Source organism: Aphis gossypii, chromosome X (assembly GCF_020184175.1).
Source record: "Aphis gossypii isolate Hap1 chromosome X, ASM2018417v2, whole genome shotgun sequence".
NCBI classification, from domain to species: Eukaryota; Metazoa; Arthropoda; class Insecta; order Hemiptera; family Aphididae; genus Aphis; species Aphis gossypii.
This window is the reverse complement of record NC_065533.1, coordinates 12,692,047-12,715,739: the sequence shown is the minus strand read 5'-3', so window position 1 is coordinate 12,715,739 and position 23,693 is coordinate 12,692,047. Positions and strand designations below refer to the sequence as shown.

At 34.0% G+C, this 23,693-nt stretch overlaps 2 protein-coding genes across 2 annotated transcripts; one reads left to right on the top strand and one right to left on the bottom strand.

Moving 5' to 3' along the window:
- Positions 1 to 422: 422 nt before the first annotated feature.
- Positions 423 to 14,450, bottom strand: LOC114126087 (cytokine receptor-like). Its single transcript, XM_050207495.1, has 14 exons — positions 14,354 to 14,450; positions 5,825 to 6,024; positions 4,750 to 5,214; positions 4,096 to 4,234; positions 3,856 to 4,028; positions 3,604 to 3,761; positions 3,307 to 3,541; positions 2,937 to 3,114; positions 2,707 to 2,855; positions 2,477 to 2,643; positions 2,197 to 2,401; positions 1,944 to 2,099; positions 826 to 1,002; positions 423 to 682 (listed from the first exon to the last, which is right to left on the bottom strand). Exons 2-14 carry the CDS (start codon positions 5,976 to 5,978, stop codon positions 651 to 653), a joined length of 2,388 nt encoding a protein of 795 aa, XP_050063452.1. The 5' UTR covers positions 5,979 to 6,024; positions 14,354 to 14,450; the 3' UTR covers positions 423 to 650.
- A 1,588-nt stretch (positions 14,451 to 16,038) lies between these two features.
- LOC126552744 (WAS/WASL-interacting protein family member 3-like) lies at positions 16,039 to 23,108 on the top strand. The gene is made up of 2 exons (XM_050207608.1): positions 16,039 to 16,287; positions 22,202 to 23,108. The coding sequence occupies exon 2, from the start codon at positions 22,202 to 22,204 to the stop codon at positions 22,853 to 22,855; it is 654 nt and encodes a 217-aa protein (XP_050063565.1). The 5' UTR covers positions 16,039 to 16,287; the 3' UTR covers positions 22,856 to 23,108.
- Positions 23,109 to 23,693: the final 585 nt, after the last annotated feature.

Genomic DNA, 23,693 nt, shown 5'->3' with positions numbered 1-23,693 from the left:
AAAGGGTATAGTGTATAATATAATATTGTATTGTACCGTTAAGCATCCAACTATTCTAATCATATGATTTTAATGAAAATAATAATAATGTTACATTTTTAAAAAATATTTTATTTTTGTGAAAAATATAAAATAACTTAAATCTACATAATTAAAATTTAAAAATTTATTAAAGTTATATATTCTTATTCAAGTAGTAAATTACTCAAGTCTAAATACTATTTTGTGGTATTTAATTTATACAATATACCATTATAATATTAAAATATAGGTATAATATATTAAGCAAAATATTATACATTATACTATAGGTATTTATATATCATTTGGTATATTGTATTTTAGTATAAAATATTTTGTATCAAATATATTTTTATATATATTGTGCTCTGTGATAAAACAATAAAAAAAAATAAAAAAAATTATACATAAATAGTTAAACTATATTGATTATAAATTTAAAGAGAGTGTGATAGAAGAAGTCAAAATAGGTTTCATGATTGTATACTACATAAAACTACATAAGATACAATGTTGTCATTACTCGTTTGCAGGATGCTTCATAGACGAAGTACTAATACACTACCTACAATCTAGGTATGTTGGAACTCTTGCGTATTGTAATTGAACGCGAAGTAATGTTGAAGTTCTTAGTAAGTGAAGTCAAATTGTATAGGTGCACCTAATTTGTTACACAATAAAAAATATATTAAAATAAGAAAATCGCTATATTATAAATGAGCTACCACTAACGGTTCATGCATAAAAAACTATTTTTCATTAATTGATGTATAAATTTGGAATATTCTTGTTTAAAATACCAACCTCCTCCTAAGCCTAATGTGGTAACTAGTAAAGGATCACTATGTATTCCTTTGCCATAATTTGTACTAATTGTTATTGAAATAATATACGTAGTATTAGGCTTAAGATTCGTTACTAATGTAAAACCTCCTTCTTTTTGTGCTGCTTCTCTGCTTATTGTTTTGGACAACATAGATCCTGCAATATAAAATAGATAAATATTTCATAGTAATTGTAAATTATAATAAGATAGTATAAAAAATCTTATAAATAATAACATAACCTTATTATATAACATTTTTTTATTGGTATGAAATATAATGATAGTAATGGTATTAGTAGTACTAAGTTAATAGTGGAATACCTAAGTAAATAGGAGGCTCCAACAAATTCCAACCAATATATTAAATAAACAATACTGGTAGATATATGTTTTGAAAAGTTTTTCTAACATTTTAACACCAACTTTACTTATTTTGTTTTTTTTTATTATTTTTTTTTTTATGTACCTATAAGCTACAAGCATACGAAAATACAGGCACTTCATTTTTAATTTCATTTGAATAATTAACTATTTTTTTTAAAATTATATTTTACTGGACAGATGAGCTCACTGGTGTATTCTTATTTCCATACACCATATTATTTTAACTGCTTTAACGTTATTATAATACTGTATGTACAACATTATTTTTGTGAAAATTTACTCTATAATATTTTTCCGATGTTATACAGATATTTACTAAATACTAAATAATATTTGGACAAAAATTAAATTAAATTATTATATAAATGTATTCATAATTTCTACTGATTATTTAAGTATTACTACCTATCTATCTTATTCATGAAAGTTTGAGTATTGATGTGTCATGAATATTGAATAGGTACCTAATGTAATTATAATATTAAATTTTTTATCTTACACGAATTATAAAGAAACAAGTCTATAGGTAAAACTATCAAAATAGATAATATATGCACTAAGGCAATAGATAATCAGAATTTTGCTACAGAATAAGGTAACTAATTTAATATTTTCTATCTAATCTTTTCAATGATAGAAAATTAAATAATCTTAATCTAATAAAATTATGATATTGTTATGCTAACATTAAATTATTAATACGAATTCTTACCATTGCACATGTTACTGTTTACGGAAGCAACGGAACAATAAAATATTTGATATTCACCAACCAAACCGATTCTGTCGGTACAGTTAATATTCCACTTCAAACCAATAAAAGTCGAGCCGATTATACTAACCCAAACGTTCTCAACCTTTCTAGAAGCTATACAACCACAAACAGATAGATAGGTACAAAATGAAAATCGATAAGTTCAATTATAAGATTTATTACAAACTACAAAAATAATAAATTTTTATACTTATATTATTTTGTATTGTACACGATTCCCACACCATTCCGCTACTGTTACTATTGTTTTTATGATAACAATTGGTTTCATTACTTAGTAAACGGCGACTGTTAGCACTTATTGCAAATTGATAATGGTTTTTAACATTATAATTCAATATAGTGACATTGTAGCGAAATTCTGAACCAGGGACATGCGTCCAGTTCACATAACCCTATAAAATACAGGGTTAATTAGCAATTCCGGTGTATCTCAGTTTAGTAGATATTCTTTTTATTATTTTACTTACATTACACTGGTGCGGATGACCCTTAACATTTTCACACCAGAATAATGTATAATAATTATCTTCATCGGCAGTGGATAGTTTAGTAGTACCAGCATTTTTCCAGGATAGTTCAAAAACACCTTGTTGATCAAATACTATTTTTGTCAGTAATATTGGTTTTTCAAGTCCTAGTAACCAACAAAAGTCTAAAATGTACGTATCAAAAAACGGTATATTTCTCAAATTTTTACTCTCTGATTCACTAGGTACGTAAATTGTTGAATAATCTGTTGACAACCCTTGATTGTTGGATGAATACACTGTAAAGTTGTAACCAACCGAAGTATTGAGTCCTTGAAACTTGGCATAACTTTCATATATTTCATTGCTATAGTGAATGCTATAATTTTAAACAAAATAATAGTATGGATTTAAAAATAACAAAAAAAAAAAAAAATAAGAAACCATAAACGACACTTACGTGGTTTCGTTTGGCATTATGTTTGAAGTGTAGTAAGCACGGTATTCAAACGAGTCACCACATTTTTCACTATCATCAATTCTTTGCCAATAAATGAATATATCTCTTTTTGTTTTATCGGTTCGTGACGTAATACAATCAAAGATACCAAGATCAGATCTTGGAGGTCTTTTTGGAACTATACATCATATTATGAAATGGCGAATTATAATAATTGCATAGGTACAAAATGATTACTAATATTTTTATACTATATTAATGCGATATCCATTTAATTTATAAGATATGTCTTACGAATGCATTTGAGCAACCCAATATTAGTATTTATAAAATAAAATCAATAAAATAGATTATTTAAGTATTAACTCACTTGAAGATTTTGTTTTCAGAGTTATACAACCAGGAAGAGACCATTTATCCTCTCCGCGGGCAAGCGAAGAGCGTACGTATATGCGAAAATCGTAATGTGTGAATGGATATTTTAGCCCAGTGACATTAAAATAATAAAAATCATTATCACGTTCTTGGCAATTCATATCATACAGAAATGAATTTGTTTTATTGGATAGTATTGGCGCATTACACTCGTCGCTTATATTTACAGACTGAAAACAATTGTAACCATTTTATAATTTTTATTTTCATTAGTGGATGTCCGAACACTCACATGCCATTGTTCAGGATTGGAATCCCATTGTGACTTATATTCGATCTTATGAATTAGATCACGTGGAAAGTTTGTCATTGTTCCTACAGACCATTTAAACATAACACTCGATTCTGTTTTTTCGATCACGGTTATATTTATAGGACTCGCAGGAATAACTAAATATTAAAAAAAAAGTAAGATTAAATAATGTAAATTGTTGCATAATAATGTGTTCATAAAGTAAAATATAATTTTATTATTTAAATATACTGTTAGCGTAATGATGAAAGTTGAAGAATGTAGATACATTTCCCAAAGCATTTTGACCGTTTAATCTAAAATCGTAAAACTCGTAAGCTTGTCTATACATCGGTTTAGTATAAAAATCCCAATAGCAATTGTTATCTCTGATATCTGAATCCGTTGGACAATTTATAAAGATTCTATAAATAAATAAAAGTAGTATTTTATAAATAAAAAATATTATTATTAATAGTTGTAATACATTACCTGCCTCCAGCACGACCGGGTAATCTGAATAACAACTTATAAGTGGTTCTGATTGGGTTTTCTGATGTACTCCAATTGCACCTCAAATTGACCCAATTCTCAGAGATACATGTAAAATTTCTTATGATTTCAGGTTTATCTAAGTAAATATTATTTTAAACTGATTTTTAAATTCTTGTACAATTTAAGTCTTGAATATAAGATATAGTCGTATATTGCGGTAATAGCAATTAATCATTTCCTCAAACTCATTTAGTGTAGACAGTTCATTCACATTTAAAATTAATCATTTTGATTGATTATTGATTGATCATGATAAAAAAACTTTTGTAACAAAATAATTCAATCTTTATTCCAATCTCATTTGAATAATCTACATATTATATATATTTATAATTACTTTCTACCGTATTATGACTATATAGGAACACGCAATGATTTTTAAAATATTTTTAACGTGGTAAGATATTATTGTTTTCAGCCTTATAAAATGAATATACGTAAGAAAAAAATATAGACAAATAAAGTAGGAATAGAACAATGTTTTTAAGTCATCAACAATCCAAAAGTCGTCAAGTTATAAAAGTTATTGTTATAATTATGATCTAACGTACAATTAAAATAAAATAGGTTTAAATTTTGTGGTTAACTTACATCCAACATAGACTGTATTCAAACATACGCCAAGTAGTGATCCCAGCTGATGAGATCCATCCGTGGTCGAGCTAGTAGTTGCAGGTTGTACTGGTGGCAATGTAGATGAATCACTAGATAGTGTAGTAGACGAGTGATCGCCATCGGAATTAGCATAACTGTCATTTTGTCGAAGTTCGTAATCAAGTAATAGTGTGCAATAATAGGTATTTCGACCAGCTGGGGGGTTTGGGATACGTAGTAGAGCTGCTGTTGAGTTGACGATTGTCACATATTGACTTGGTACGATTTCAGCATTCTTATAAAACACGATCCTGTGGCTTGGAAATTTGGTTTTATTATTACTATCTATTCGTTCACGAAATAAATTCTGCACTATTATGGTATCGGATTGCAAGATGCATGTGATTTCCAAGGGAACGCCACTGCCATATTCTAGTACTATGTCACCACTAGGGACCGTACCTATAATTTTCATAACAATATACACAGAATTATCATTTATTAGTTAATATATATTATAAAATTTTTATTGACTATATAAATATAAAATAATACAATAATTTATTAGTAATCTGGCAAAGTTTTAAGTTGACAATTTATGTAATCGATTTATAAAAGAAAAAATGTTTCAACTAAATATCATACGAAAATGAGTTAAATATATTTTTAGATGTAATACTGTTTTGAAATTATTATTGTACTCATCGAACAGAACACAGAATAGGTACGAAGATAGTTTGTATATTTTACAATAATATTATGATTTATATAAATTGATGATTTAGATTTTATTTATGGCAATAGACACAATTTTTATTTTTCAAATTTATTAAAACTATTAAAATTGAACAATAATAAATGGTGTTTGCAGAAACTAATTATGACATATAAGATATAAATTACATGATATAGTAAATTAGTAATCATATTATTTAGTAACATCATTTATTTGGAATACCAAAAAATATCCACTAAAAAAATTGCATAGCATATTACTGAGAGAATTTTCATTTTCACTTAAAGATAATATATAGCAAATTCGTAAATATTTTAAGAGACAGCAGTTTCTTACCTCCGACTGATTTTATACCAAGGCCACACGTTACAGAACAATATGCTAAATCAACTAGCAATGTTATTAGTGTTAACGTAATGTATAACATTGAAAGTGACGACGAACTGCGTCGATTTATCCTTGTCACCATATTTATATCAACAACCACCATTCACGGTCAATTACTATAATTCATTATCAATAATTGTCAAGAAACCCTGAAAATAAGTGACCAAAAAAAAAAAAAAATTATTATCTATTATAAAACGCGGGTAGGTGGGTACCGCTCTGCTATACATTAGGTGCCATGTGGATCATTATTATATATTATAGGAATGTTAAATTTGAATCCAATGATAGGTAATATTGTATACGAAAAACGATTCTGAACGAAGATGATTTGACAGGTAAGGATTTAATTTTCAGGAGTTGGTGAAAAAGATGGTTTATGTTTTAATGGCCTGAATACACAAAAATTTAAGTTCTTTTATAATAATTGTAAGCTAAAATTATGGAAAATTTTGTATTCAATTTTCAACTCTTAGCTACTTATACAACAATTTTTACGAATTATATTTACAAAATAATTTGCAAATATTCATGATTTTGACGAAATTTTGTAAATATTTGAACTTCAAATGCTAATAAAAAAAAATTGTGCCTATGTATTCTTATAATTTTTTAATCACTATAAGAATAACTATGAGAAACTTTTTATTAAATTTTAAAGTATTTTGACTGGGCCAAAAAATTTTCATTGACACTTCAAAAAAAAATTATCTGAAAAATCGAAAATTGTATTTGTCTATAAATAACTCAAAGATATTTTGAAAATTTAACTGTATATAGATCACATTAATATAAACATTTGATGAAAATTTCAAGTATTTACAGTGATTAATTTTTAAGTTACAACTATATAAAAATAGATTTGGTCGAAAACTGGTTTTGCGTAAAAATACCAGTTTAAATTCAAACCTGTTTTAAATTTTTTATTGATTCACTAAATTAATGAATACTTAGGTTTGTCAGCACGTTTGTCAAAAAACACGTCTAATTATCTATGTTTCACGTGTGTTAAACAAAGACAGAAACGGTTGATATCGAATTCATTACTTTTTTTTTCTAACACTGTTATTACAAATTATATATAGGTATTTTTCCTACCACGTAAATTAAACGTTATTATTTTTATAAAGTGTAATTGATTGAACTAATAATGATTAATGTTAACTTTAAATTGTCGACGTTTGTTAGACTACTTAAAATGTATTAATACGTTTTTATTGTATTGATTTTAAAATACCATTCATTTCATTATAAGATAATAGCTTGTTAATAATAGTAAAAACCAGTTACTAAAATTAAAGTATGGGATTTTTAGCAAAAGTAAAATTAGTATGCTCATTTTTTAATTTCTACACTCAAAATCTGAATAAATATTTGTTTAACAAAAAGCTCTTTTTAAAATTTGATTACTTTTAGTTTATTAACACTCATCACGCATGAATATTAAATATACCATAGGGAATAGTACAAAATAATAAAGTACATACCTATATAATATTATGTATATATGTTATTACATATTATGTAATTTTATTTTCAGCTCCAATGTGGCCAGTGGTTTTTTTAAACTACATTCAATATTATAAATAAATATAGATGTATCTAATAACTAATAATAAGTTAATTAGTTCTTAATTATAATTAATACATATTGATATAGTATTATTATAGGTACCGAATTTACCAATTATACATATATTGTTCCGAAGTCCCAACAATGGTTGGCTTTTTCGATCATGACTACTGTCTCAATGATTACTTATTTGTAAATGTTATTAACAACTTTTCCGACTTGTACTTATTATAAAAATAATTTCACAAATTGTACAACAAATAATAAAAAAAAAAACAAAGAAAAAAATATACATTATACAATGTATATTTACAATCAATATGACTATATTAGGGAAATCTATGGCACGCTCTAAAAAAAAAAAAGGTAATTTTTGGCACGTAGTGTTCAAAAGGTTTACCACCCCTGGACTATATCATTAATTTTGTTTCATTAGATTTGAGTCATCAAGAAAATAATAATAATTGACAAACCATTGTTAATATTTAATTACGGTTACGATGGAGAAGATAGGTAAGTAAAATCCGTTTAAAAGGAATAACCATTTAATGGAGAAAAATTGGTATAATTCCGAATTAATGTATTAATCTTTGGCAATTTAACTTCGTTTATTAGGGACAACCCATTGTCCATCGGTTATAACTTATAAGGACAAAGATAAAAGTGATTAACTAGATATTATAACCGAAATTATCGAAACTATAAATATTTAATTTTTATGGCTCTGTTATATTTTATATACCTACATTGTACATAATATACATTTTATGTAACGTATTTTTTTTTCTCTTCTACTACCACGTACCTTAAAAATAAAAACCGATAAGCTTACGTATAAAATTACTTTATAATAAATCAAACAATTAATTAATTTAACACATAATAATAATAAAATAAATCATAATTTTTAAATAAAGTATAAATTAAGTACCTATGTAGTATGTATGTAATTTATGTGTATGGACTTTAATAGGTAGTTTCGGTTTATTAGTTATTCGGCTAATGGAACAATCCGATAATAGGTACAAATAGGTCCACCATCCAATGTAACCCAATTAAGCGGATTCTATTGTACATCTTAAATCGGTGTTTTTGTGTTATTCATATAGTAGACCATTGATTACAAAGTACTTGTAAATATCAATTACGCTATCGCACCTACACAGCAGTTTCAAAACTTTTTTGGGTCATTGGGCCCTTTTTGAATTAAGGTTTTCTCAAAGAACCTCTCCTCGAGTTATAGCATGACTTATCATTAGAAAAAATTAAAGAATAAATAAAAACCAGAAAAAATTATAATTCTGCAGTAGTGCTGTATCCCTATAAAGGGGCTACTTTAAATTTCACCCATAGTGAGCAGGTAGTGAAAATAGTATAGTAAAATGCGCCCATCATATCTAATCTAAGTGCGACTTAACCGTTAATTATTATAATATTAGCGATTTTATTTGCTGACTTTCCTCCGAATATTTGGGCATCACTGCATCAGCTTCCGTAACATTAACACGGACTACTAAAGTCTGTGAATCTTTCCAGTCATTTTAATAAAAGCTTTTATACTCCTCATCCTCATATTTATAATTTTATGGATAAAATATTAGAGTTACAGTCCGAAATCTACATAAAAATTAATAGTATAAATGTCAAAACACCAAATCAAAAAAAATTTCAAACAATGGAAAAAATTATTCAACAATACAATGAAAATACTATTACGAGAGTTGAATATTATAAAAAAATTATGTCTCATTACTATGCTGATATATGACTTATAATTTTATTATACTATTAACTCTATATTATATAATTTACTTGATATTTTAGTATTATATTTTTTTTATTATTATGTAGGTACTGTAAAAATTAACCTAAAAATATTTAAAACAACTTATTAATCCCATAATATTAAAAATAATATTTGGAGGATAGCGATAGTCGCCTCTTCGTGATGTCCTCTGGGTAATGCTAAATGATTATAATAAAAATAATATTTCTATCGGGCGCAATTTACAATTTTTTCCCTTCGTTGGGCGCAATTTACGTTTGCCCCTATAAAGATATCACGATTCAGTGCGCTGATTTTGCCAAACGCTGACCTATCACATTAAGAAAGTTATTTACTTGTTTCTATATAAAATATAGAGACTATATTCACAGATATTTATTAGATTATATTTCGTATTTCAAAATTGTGGGAAATTATGATTTAATTTTTTTTTTTTATTTGAAAAAGAGAAGAGTAAATACTTACTAGAATGAACTATTCTTATACAGGTATTTAATGTCTTCAAAAGAAGAATAAATTAAGGTTATTGAGTTCTATTTAATATTAGATAAGTATAAATAGAAATTACATTTTAATCGTATCCTCAGCATTTATTCTAAATTGTGATATGTTGAAAACAGATATTAACCTTCAAAAACAAATATCTAATTTAATTACGGAAAGAAAACTATATTTTATAATATTATCAAAGAACTGAAAACATTTATAGTTCACCAATAGGTATGCGGTTACGAGCTGTTGTTGACTCTTGTAAACAAATATTTTTCAAGTCTCGTATTATGAAAACCAGGTTATGAAGTAGGTAGATAGGTAGCAGTAGGTACCATAGTAGTATAAAATACAACAGTATTGCTTAGATAATTTGATCACTATAAATATTAGTTGTATGAAAAATTGCGTAAAATATAAAATATATTGATAAATCAATATTGATACATTCGAATTTTGACTCCGTTGATAAAGGGATAGAGTTGTAAATAATTATAAAACAAAAAAATAATAAATTTAATACGTATACCTAATACCGTTTTCATAATTTTAAATATATCATATTGATTGTACACAAGCATTTATAATCAATAACTATGAATTATTAACTTTAAATTATTTTATTTTTTTTTAACTCAACTAGATTGAATTAATGTAATTTATTAAATTGCTCAGCAGCCTTGGAAATTATTGTTTATTTGGTGGTGGCACAGTATAAATGTGTTTTCATTAAATTAATATTTTATATTAAATGTGATATCCTTTCACTTCCCCCTATTCTATAATTTATACGGGTACCTACACCATCAATCCTTATTGTTAAATTATGCTATAGACGAGAGCAATAAAACTGGATAGGTGGGTACAATAATGATTCTAATAAGTGCGTACATTGTGTACCTTTTGTTAACCAACATCATATTTAGAATTAAATTTGAACTTCTGAATTGGTCAAATTAAAGCGTTTGATATTAATTCCGTTAAATTAATTAGGTAATCGAAATCGAGATGAAAAACATCAATTGGTTAACATGCATGTTTTTAATATTATTATTCATTAGCTATTGTAACTTAATTGACTGGTCCCGTTAAATAAATTATAGAATTGAAATATATTACTTATTTTTTTTTCATAGCGATACGTTTTAAATTATATGTAGGTAGTATCGAACATTGTTGATCAGCGAATTACATAGATTTTTTTTATTGTTCAAGACTATTTAATAGATAATTTTTAACTAAATGATCTTTATGTAACTTTGAGTAGGTAAAGAATACTTGCAGGTACCTAAAAATTATTTTTAGAAAATGTAAATGTAACATTTCTTTTATTTTTGGAGGTAAAGAATTCTATTAGGCTTATTATTAAAATAATATTTATTATTTGTAACTATTATAAATGAATATAATGAATATAAATAAAGAAGTATATTTTATGAATTTCAAACTAATAATTGGTATAAATAGATATTTAAAGAAATATGCTTAAAAATAATTATAAGTTTTTTTAATACATTTAACTTAATAAATCTTTCAGTATACCTACATAATATTTTTAAAATATGAAATACAGTAATAAACGTAAAAATAAGTGCTTATAGTGCTTCTTTATTACTTAATACTTATTATTTATTAAGTTTAGTTTAAGCATTTATATTCAATGTTAGTTAAAATTGTTATAAAAAGTAAATAAATAATAATGAATGATCTTAAATTTAATTGATTTTCGAAGCATTTCTATTCTTCTTTATAAAATACAGGTAAAATATTTTTGGTGTTTGTAAACTTTTTTTCTTCTGCAAAATGTTACTTATTAAATATTGATTTATGGAAAAAACATCTAACAAATATAATGTTAAACATAATTTTTTAAAAATATATAATGGTACGCAAAAATATGCAATTTAATATTTAATATTAATATTATCATTAATATATTAAAAAAAAATGTACATAGTTTACTCTGGTAATTATTAAATTCTATCTGAATCTGATTCTTGTCCCTTACTAATAATAAATGTATAATAAATAATAATATTTCTTAAGCCTTGAAAGATCGCCCGCTTTTGCCCGTGTGTATTTAAATTTTTTGTTGCATAATATGAATATTGGTTTACGTGCGGTGCGTGAGATTGGAAGTAATTGAAGTTAATAAAATACCTTTTTCAAGCAGGAACTTAGTGAAGTTTGGGGATCGAGATTCGATTCGGTACTAGCAGTGAGCTTATTTGTATCGATCAACTTCTCGGAACAATTCTGATCTACACAACAGACAAAAATGATATGTTTCAGGTAGCTGGAAACCTGTTGGCCGCCGTGCCGCAATGCTGCACAACAGGTATCTACGTATTGGCGGTGAATAATTATTAATTAATCCAATTAAACGCAATATTTTTAAAATCCTTTATTATTCCACAGTTAAAGTATTAGAGAAACCGATATTCCAAATCTTAAGGTCGTACGTTATGTAGTTTTTGAGATACAACGATCCGTGAGTGAGTGGTAATTTTGGCTTTTACATGTATAAATTACCTATTGGCTTTTGTGCTAAACATAGTTGAATTACATTAATCAATTGACATATTTCGTCAAATAGAAAATACTATATAGGTACTAATAATAACTAAAATATGTATATTTCCAAATAACCAAACTGTAATTCTGTAGATAATACAAGAATAAATTTATTATCTAAACTTCCTAACCATTACAGATAATAATGAATAAAAAATTTAAAACGAACATCGGGTATGATAATTACTAGTTAATAATTAACACGAACACTATAAAAATACTATAAAAAAAATAAAATAAAACAAAATTTATTTTTTAAGAGTTTTCATAGTGCATTTTTTAAGATTTTTTAGAACATTAGAATTCCAGCTCGTTATAATATAATTTATAACATAAAATATTTTCTAAATTTTTTTCGTGTTTTTCTGATAAAGAAACTGTGTCAATATCCAAAGTTAGAACACAATCGCGTTTCTGACGAGCAAAAAGTATAACGTTTATGTTTAACACAATCGGGACAGTGAAAAGCAACTGAAAACATTTCAGATGTTCCACGAAAAACCCTACGTAAAGTTTTACAGGAATGTGATAACGACATTATTAATACTAGTAACTAGTGACTTATTGAGAATAACAAAAAATAATTATAATGCAAGACCCAAAATTTTTCCAGCATTACCCAAAAATATTTTAGATATTCATAATATATTGAGAACGCTTGAAGTAAAAACTTCTTAAGATGAAGACTTTTTGTTAATATTTACTTTTTGTATTTTAGTTAATATTTGTATGCTCAACAAATTTAAATTGTTTAACGCAATTAAAAATTATTTATTTGGATGGTACTTCTTCTTATTGCAGTAAGTTTTTAAAAAACAATTGGTGACTTTACATGGCTATATAAATGGTTACTATATACCATTGATATTTTGTTTATTATCAGATAAATTTACTGTATCTTATGAACGTATATTTAAAATGTTAGTTGATAAATATGCTAATATGAATTTATTATTTTATACAAAGACGGTTATAGTAGATCTTCAAAAGTCTATACATAATGCCGTTTTAAATATTTAGCTTGAAACAAAAATAGAATGTTGCAGATTTCATCTCACACAAGCGTAGTATAGAAAAATCTAGAAAATTAGGTCTTTCTGTAGAATATAGAGATAACGCAAGCGAAGTTTGAAAATGGCTGCGTTATGTTTTTGGGTTATTATTCATGGATCCAAATGAAGTTGGAAACATTTATGTGTTTACATTAGCTGCGATACTGCCCCCAGAAAATGAAAAATTGGTAACATTCGCTTCATACTTGGTGAGTACATATATTGATAATGATGCATTATATCCTCCAACAATGTGGGCTTCAGCATCATCATCAACTTCAAAAACAACAAACGCTTGTGAATCGTTCCATTCGCATTTAAATTCATATTTTTCTAGTACTCATCCATCTTTATTTGTACTTATTAATGCTCAAACGAATTTTAAAACTAAAATATACATTAAAACTCAAAGTTGCAATAAATAAAACAAACCAAGTAAAAATATCTATACGAAAAAGAATTCCCTAACATTTTTAAAATCTGTATGTTCTTATTATCAAAAACAATAAATTTAACATTTTTACGTATATTTTGTATTTGTAACTGATATTATTATTATTATTGAATATTTTTAAAAGCAACTTAAATATATATTAGATTTTTTGAAATTTTTATTTTTATTGTATTTTGATTATAATATTATAGCTTATAGCAGCTAAAGGCATTAATTTATATTATTATTATTATTAGTATTGACTATTTTTAAACGCAACTTAAATGTATATTAAATTTATTTTATGATTTTTACTGAACCCGGGAGAGTTTACATGTTTCCGTTATATAGTACAAGAATAGACCCGGGAGAGTTTACAATCGCCCCTAAATTCCTATATAGGAATATATATATATAATATCTATAGTCTATACATAATGTCTATACAAGTTGAAAAGTCCAGGGCGTTATTTTCAACGGACACGTTCAAAGTATGCAATATATGCAATAAAAATGATTTATATTACTTCTAAAGTAAGTGATACACATAAACTATATAAATTATATTCACCTGATAGTTGTGCGCTAATCCTCGAGCGAAGTAAGGAGCCGTTCCAAAAGTCTAGACCATACTAAACTATGAATTATTAGCGTTTGAACGAATGATACAGAGACCAGTCGTATTTTATACCAAAATTTTCAATGGTGGTGGAACAATCTAAAATGGTCTTCATTAAATTTAATATAATATTTGTCCCTCTCGAATCCCGTCAACTTAATTGGACATTATTAATATCTTTATATGCCAATAATTTTAATATGACAGGCAAAAACTGCACACGTCAGTAATGTCAATAGATTTAAGTGCTACTACAATACAGACAATAGACATAATAATATAGTTTTGGTTAATAAGTGTCCTAAATATTGTCAGACATGAAAATCGCAATTGTCCATTTTTCTTTTCTATTACGACATAGTGTAATGGTTAGACATTGTATCCGCTGTGTTATCAGTAGGTACCTATATCGTTGCTGCTGAATGACAAAGTTATTACGTACCAAAGTACTTAAATAAAACTGTCTATCTCAATTCTCAATCGACCTCTATTTACGGTGTTATCCTACAATGTAAAAATTGCTATATAACACTTATTAAGAGGACGCAACATCCAAATCAATGATTTGTTCAGCTGACATACTACATCGATTGTATCTAACAAGTTATTCGAATAAGTCCAGCTATTTTATAGTTAATTAATTTTTTCAATTGCTCTTTCCTTTTGCTTTAAGAGCATCACCCGCATGTTATCTCCGTCTTACAAGTATGTAACATAGCAAATTTTACGCTCAGAAAATCACTTTTAGCTCCTCTAGTTTAAAAATTAGAATGAACCAAACTACTATGAAACTTTATTGTAAAAACATTATCTATGTTTGTGTATTGGGTTTTCAGGATTATTCAGTTTTCAAGCAAGTTAAGAGCATTTTTAATTTACGCTATATCATGTAGGCATAACTTGCTTAAAAATTGAACTATCGTAAAAAACCAACATACAAACACAAGAATGATCTTACCATTAAGTTTCATAATAGGTACATTCACTCTAATCTTTAAATTAACGGAGCTAAACGTGATCTGCTAAGCGTAAATTTACTATGTTACGCATTTGTAAGACGGAGATAACACATACGGGCGATGCGTCGTCTTAAAGCAAAATAAAAGACTGAAAGAGCAATTGAAAAAAATAATTAATTGTAAAATAGCTGGACTTATTCGAGTAAATTATTAGATAAAATCGATGTATTATGTCGGATTGATCAAATCATTCCAAATTGTTGTATGCTAATTATATGTATAAATAAAGTCTACTTTAATCTAGGTACTAGTTTTATTACTAAAATTTCTGCAGATTTTCATAATAATTTTTAACTAATATTTTGATTTGCTTCATTTCATTGATGCATTTATTTAGAGTTAAATATTTCAAAAAATTCCTATCACTTATAAGTTAACAAGAAAAAATTTTTGTGTATAAAATGGTACCCGATAATTGAGCGCAGATTGAAGGGCTCATATTTTGCTGCGTTTGTGGCCACGACCGGCATCGTACATACCAAAAACTAAAAAAACCGGTTTGTGTTTGTGTATGTAATCGAATGTTACTTTGATCGCTTTGCAATCATCATGTGAAACAAACACTTATTCATATTGAACATTTCATTTTGTAAAATACATATCTATATAATCCTTTGTCGCGGTCGTTATCGCAACGACCGCGGCTGCTCTATTCCCGTCCGCGATAACGCGACTGGAATGGGTCGCGCGGCGACCGGTCCGGCCGGCGACAGGCAGTCTCTCTCGTATAACGGTCGCCGGACGTACTCTTTGTTATAGATAACTTTATAATATTAAAATAATAATAAAGTTCCGTCTTGTACCGAAAGCGACGCATCAGTTATTTCAGCCGACACCTACATTTGGCGCAGTCGGAAAAGGAGTAAGGTAAGTGCTAATTTTAATAAAAATAATTTTACGTAAATTAAAGTAAATTAGCACATATCGGGTTAAAAGAACCTACAATAGGTGTCCTGATCATACCGGTTCCTAAATAGTTTTATTCAAATTATTTATATTTTTTTTTTATATTGAATAAAATATTAAGGGCTTATCCAATCTAAGGTGGTAAATTTTGGCAAAATTTGCATAATTTAGCGTAATTCCTACCGAGCTAAACTGCGTTTTGGCTATTTATAGATTGGAAAGTACATATCTCTACCAGCGATAGCCCGAGTTACGTAATTTCGTATCCATCGTAATTTAATTAGATAGATAATTACAAGTAAATTTAATCTCCACAATGGTTACGAAATGCATTAGTGAGTTAAATATTGTAGAAATTAACCGGGAATTGTCGATACGTGGTATTGAGACCGGGGGGTCCAAGGCCGATAAACTCTTAGCACTGGAGGAGTATATTAGGTCTAAGGAAAACATGGATCCAAGATCAGTACGGTTTGGGGTAACTGACGGGACGTCAGCCCAGGTACTGGAAGATAATACATCGGAGGTCCAGAACAGTGGTGAAGAGGGCAAATCTGACGGAGATTTGATAAACCACTTTATGGAACAGATGTTAGATAGACTGGAGGGGCTGGAAACAACGGTCGACAAGCAGCAGCTAACAATTGCTACTCTCAGCGAGAGCGTGGAACGCTTGGAGCGGGAGTTAGCCGAAGAAAAGCTTAGGTCGACCGAACGGGTGGCGCAAGCAAGTTGCGCATGCCGTGGGGTTTTTCCCAAACCCTCCACCAGCCTTTTGTCCGGTGAAAATCAAAATTTCCCGGGCAAAAGCCAAAATCTTCCGGTCAAAACTCAAGGTGTGAGTTTTGAGAGCCGTTGGGCGAATATACGGAGCAGATTGGCCGGGGAAAACCCGAGAAATCGGGAAGTATCCGGAGTTTCCGGTAACCGGTCCGGAGTGTCCGCTGAAATGTCCGGTGTCTTCGGTGATCTGTCCGGAGTGTCCGGCGAAGTGTCCGGTAGAAGTGATGGGGAAGCGTTACGGAGTAATCTCTCCGGTGGAAAACGTGTTCACTTCGCGGACAGCCTGCTCATTCCTCAAAATGAGTTGAATATGGCCCGTGCGTCGATACCAGAGTTTGCTGGCAAGAGGGAGGAAGACCCGGTGCGGTTTTTGCTCCAGGCCGAAGCAATACTTGAAGAAACTGGTATCCACATGGCTCGATGGGTGACCGTGTTGGCCCCTCAGCTAAAGGCACAGGCAGGTACATGGTGGGGAACCATGAGGGCGTTGGACTTGCCATGGCAAGAGTTCAAGTTTGAGCTTTTGGAAAAGTTCAACGGGGACGAATTACAGTCGAGCTTACAATCGGAACTGTTAAGTACCGCCCAGACCAAGGCCGAAACACTGGGAGGGTATGTCCTTCACAAGTACCAGTTGTATCGGAGGTTAAATCTTGGTCTGACTGAAGAAGCGGTGGTGATGACGGTGATTGGGCTCATGCGTGATGAATTTAGAATTCATGCACGCATTGAACGGCTGAAATCGTTCAGTGAACTACGTGCGCTTGCACATATTTTGGATGGTAGTAAGGCCGTAGTACCGGATAAGGCGGGAGAGAGCACCAGCGGACCACCAAAATTAAAATGGTTGGATAGGAGAAAAGCTGAGGATGCTAGCAAATCCCAGGTGCCTAATCCGAGGGAACGACTATCTTCGGGTGCAGGATGCAGAGTATGTGGTAGTCATGACCACTGGCAAGCTGCATGTCCGAAAAGAAAGTCGGAGTCGGGAAACGCCAGGACGACCGGCGGGACCGCCGGGTCCCGGCCGGCCAGGAAGTAACCGGCGGAAAAGTCACGAGTCGTCCGAAGAGTGGTAAGCAACGAAGTTCAACTCGGTCAGTGAGTAACGTTTCGGTACAGAAACCACAAATTACAAGAACTGACCCGAAGAAATGGAACTTCGGAGCGTTACGGACCGGAGACTCGGGAAAGGATCCGAATAAATCGGATCAAAAGAGTTCTGGACCGGAGAAAACCGGTAAGAACAGAAATCCTCCGGAGGAAAACTTCGGTTACCCGAAGTGGACGTCCGGAGTGAGAAGTGGTCCGGTGGAAACCGTCGAGCCTCCGGGGAAACACCGGAGAAAACGCCGTAGCCACCCGAGAAAACTCATTGAAAGCGATGTTCCGGAAAAGGAACCACAGTTCGTGACAATGAGTCGGGCAAATGGCAAATCGACGGAGAGGTGGTTGAACCACCCGGACAAGAGGTATGGAAAATCGAACAGGATTGAAAATGTTTCGGACAAATGTGAAGATATCACCGAGGTGAGTTATCCTTCCGATAAAAATGTCGCGAACAGCATTTCAAGTGATGCGGAACAAGATAAGTTAACACAGCAGTTGTTAATTTGTCCGGTCACATCCGAAGATTTTCCCGAGGAAATAGTTCCTTATCCACGGAAGGTGTGCAAAAGGAGAGACTCAGATACGGACTCAAAGTTTGAGTTGCGGCAACGCTTCTCGGATCTGCGGACGGAAGCGTTTGAGTCTCCAGCCATTGCAACGGTGTCAACGGGGAAAACTAGGGTATCGGATGTTCCGGTACCGGCCATAGAACTTGAGTTTGCACTCGGGGTAGTAGTAGCGCTATTGGACTCCCAGGCGGCGAGGACTTATGTCAAACCGTGGGTAGCAAAGAAGTTCGGCCGAAGTTTTACCGAAGAACCGGAGATTGTCCGGATGGCGGACGGTCGGACCCGAGAAATTACGGAGTTTTCCGAATTTCGGGCCCGGATAGTGGATATGGAGGTAAGCTTCAAGGCAGCAGTGTTAGACGATCTCATTGGTGATGTCTTCCTGGGCCACGATTTCCTCGTGGAGCAACAAGTCGCTTGGGACTATAGTGGTTGCATAATCCATTTGGGGAAAGAAAGACGGGTTTCCGTGAGTTGGAGAAATCCAGTAACTCCGGTCACCGTAGGAGTGGACTTAACGACCGCAGTTTTACCGGAAGGAGAGTACGGTACGCGGGTCAAAGAAGTCTTATGCCAATATCCGGAGGTGTTCTCCGGAGAGGTAGGCAGAACTCGGGTGATAGAGCACCAGATCCGTCTCAAGGATCCAAATCCGGTGGCTCTAAATGCTTACGGGTACTCCCGAGAGAAAAACGAGGTAATTGCCGAAATGGTGCGAGACATGGAGGAACAGGGGTTTGTTGAACCTAGCATATCTCCATGGGCTGCACCGGTAGTACTCGTGAAGAAAAAGGATGGTTCACGCAGATTTTGCGTTGACTATCGCCGTCTGAACATGCAGACGGAGTCGGATGCTCACCCAATGCCGGACCTCCATGACATGGTCCGAGGAATGGGCGGAGCGAAAATTTACAGCACCATGGATCTGAAATCAGGATATTGGCAAGTGGGTCTCTCCGCAGAGACACGTCCACTGACGGCGTTTAGGACCCAAAGAGGATTATTCCAGTTTAGGGTAATGCCTTTTGGACTTAAAAACGCCCCAGCCACATTCTGTCGCTTGGTAAGCGAAGTCTTCCGTGGATTAGTCGGTAAATTTGTGTTGGTTTATTTGGATGATATTGTGGTATACTCTGAGAGTCCCGATCAACATCTAAACCACTTGCAGAGAGTCTTGGAGCGACTCCAATCTTACGGTCTAACGTGCCAACCCAAAAAATGTACATTCGGGGTGGCACAGATCAAATTCTTAGGTCACGTCGTGGACGGTGAAGGAATAGACCGGGAACCGGAGAAATTGACGGCGATTCAGGAGTTACCGGTTCCAAAAAAGACAAAAGACGTGTTGCGCGTGTTAGGCGTTTGTGGTTGGTACAGTCAGTTCGTGCCACACTATGCCGAGATCACAGCACCGCTCACGAGTCTGTTGGCCAAAGGGACCAGATGGCGTTGGTCAGAAATTGAGCAAGAGGCGTTCCGGAAGTTGAAGGAGTCTTTGGTGTCCGCACCACGGCTCTGCCCTCCTCTTCCGGGTAAGCCATTCAATCTACAGACCGACGCAAGCGAAGTCGGAGTTGGTGCCGTGCTCTTCCAGCGGGGGGAGAGTGGCGACAGGAAAATCATATCCTATGCCAGCAAAAAACTTAACCCAGCTCAGGGAAGATACTCGGCAGTCGAACGCGAATGTCTAGCCATAGTTTGGGCAGTTGACAGGTTCAGGCCGTATCTTGAGTCTGGTAAGTTTATGTTATTTACAGATAACGCGGCACTCCGATGGTTACAGCAAGCTCGCTGTACCAACAGCAAACTAACGCGATGGGCGTTACAACTCGGGGCTTTCGATTTCGAAATCCGGCACGTGCCCGGAGTAGAAAATGAAGCAGCCGACGCGTTATCCCGTTGTCCGACGGGACCGAATACAGTGGACGAAGAATCGTTGGAGAATAATATCCACGACCCCCCTGTGATTCGGCCGGGAGCGTCCGGAGAAATGTTCGGAATCTTCGGTGATCTGTCCGGCGGGGCCGGAGGACCCAGAGTGGGTGTCACCCAGTGTGGTGCGATCCAGCCGAAGAAGGATGACGGAAACGTCACATTGCAAGCTGTCCGAGAGTGGCAACAGAACGACCCGAACATACGGGAGATAGTTGCCAAACTCTCCGGAGACGGTGCAAGGTTCCGGCGTCTGCGGAAGCTGTACGTCATGCGGGACAAGGTGTTGCACCGCCACCCTCGATCCATCGCGAATGGAGAGGAGGGGGTGGTCGTCCCAGCTGACAAGGCCCAAATTCTGCTGCAAAGGTTTCACGACCACGATACAGCGAATCACCCAGGGTGGAAAGAAACGTACCGCAGCATAAAGAGTCGTTTCTTTTGGGCCGGTATGCGTGAAGCAGTGCGTAACTACGTGCGGGCATGCGACGTCTGTGCACGGGTAAAGCCACTGAATCGTAAACCTGAAGATCGGATGTGCACCAGGATCCCACGTCAACCTTGGGAGGTACTGAGCATCGATCTTATGGGTCCGTACCCGCGGACGCAGCGGGGTAAGACGACGATTTTGGTAGTAACAGACTGCTACAGTCGTTGGGTAGAGGCCTACCCTTTAGGAAAGGCGACGACCAAAGCGATTGTGGATACATTCGAACGGGAGTTGTTCCCACGGTTCGGATACCCGAGGGCATTATTGTCAGATAATGGCCCGCAGTTCGTGTCCAAGGCAATGGGAGAGGCACTCAAGAAGTGGGGAGTGGAAGGTTGGACGACTCCAATATACCACCCACGTGCCAACCCGGTAGAAAGGCAGAATCAAGAGTTGAAGAAAGGGTTACGAACCTTACTTGTTGATAAGCCTCATCATCTGTGGGATGTCTATCTGCCACACGTGTTGTTCTCCGTAAGAAACAGAGAAAACCGAAACACCGGACAGTCACCGGCCAAAATGATGTTTGGTCGGGAGACCAAGGCCCCCGGAGACTGGCAGCTTGAGTTAGCTGAAGAGGCACCGGACGACGGCAACAATGGTCCGGAGTTGTCCGGAGCACATCAGAACCCTCCGGTAGGAACCGAAGATTCTCCGGCGGAACAGGATGATGCTCCGGCGGTAGAGGGGGGTTACCCGGTGGTTTCCGGCCCCAAGGCCCCTAATACCCATATACCCCCAGAATCCCCGGGAAAAGGCAATCTGGCAGTAGGGGATTGGGTATACTACAAAGCGCATCCGCAGTCAAGTGCGGAGAAGCGGTTTCACGCGGGGTTCGCCCCGAAATGGTTAGGTCCGGTTAAGTTGGGTAAGCCACTAGGAACCGGAGTGTTCTTGACGGAGGGTAAACACCCTACCAAGTTACATGTCTCAGCGATGAAGCGAGCTGTAGGACCGTCAGAGAACACTAACTAATCATACCTTGTTTTAGATGGCAGAACGAGGTAACCCACCACCGACCCGCAACAACCGGCCATCCCGTGGCATGATCGCCACACATGTGGAGAAGCTCCGGGCGATGGCCGCGCAGTTGTTGCGGGAAGCCAGGAGGCTGACGGGCGAGGGTCCGGACGACGCGGTCGGAGGTTGGTCAGCCGAACGGGCGGCCACCGCTTCGTTCGGCCGAATACGGGCAAGCCCAACAGCTTGGGCGTTGTTCGAACGTGGTTTCGCCGAGGGACGACGGTCCACTCGGGAGACCACCCCTCAGGCCGGGGCAAGGACGAGGGCGGGACCGCCAGGCCGAGTGCCACCCCGACGAGCGGTACCGGCGTATCAACGCCATGACGTACGGGACCGGCAGGGCCGGTTCCAACGTCAAGGGCAGCAGCCCGCACCGCAGGCACCCCCATCGGCGGCTCCAGTCCCACAGCAGCCACCGGCCCAGCCGCTACAGCCGCTACAGCCACCATCGGTCCAGCCAAAGCCACCAACCCCCACACCTCCAACCCAACCAGCTCAACCACCAGTTATACCTCCAATCCAGCCGGCCCAACCACCAGCTACACCCGAGGCGCAGCTAGCAGTCGTGGAGCGGTGGATTGAGGAGATGGAGGTGACGGCAGAGGCGGACGCGGACAGTTAGGGCCGAGTAGGGTGGTCGCGTTTCGCGGACTTGGGGGGGAGTATGTCGCGGTCGTTATCGCAACGACCGCGGCTGCTCTATTCCCGTCCGCGATAACGCGACTGGAATGGGTCGCGCGGCGACCGGTCCGGCCGGCGACAGGCAGTCTCTCTCGTATAACGGTCGCCGGACGTACTCTTTGTTATAGATAACTTTATAATATTAAAATAATAATAAAGTTCCGTCTTGTACCGAAAGCGACGCATCAGTTATTTCAGCCGACACCTACACCTTGAGCCTTATCTCTATTAAATTATAATAAGTGAAGCAACATATTGTCAATAATTTAATTATAGAACTTATGTAAATGATCTATGTACATTTTGGAAATCTCATGTTTCTAAAAAGGACCATCATTGTAACTTTTAGTAAAATATCAATATTAACACTTATTCCAAACACTAAATGTTTATACTCATTAGTGCAGTTTGAACTGAAAGTACTTAAAACTTTCCATAATCATCCCAACAAATTTACTCCAATTTTTTAAATTTTTGTTGTCGAATATGGTGACCAAACGTCACATTTATCTAGGCATGTATACTATCAAATATAAATGAGGTATTTTATATTTTCTTATTCAAAAATATTAAATTTTAATTCATACATAACGCAAATTAATATATTAATAATCATTGGTATTAAAATATACTTTTTTTCATTCTTGAGTGATTAAATTTATCAATTCTGTATTTGAAATGTCTGACGTGTTCTTCAGTAGTACAACGAACGATCACTATTATTACCTATCTACCATTTTTCCCATCGTCAGTACCTATAACACAAAGACATTATGAAC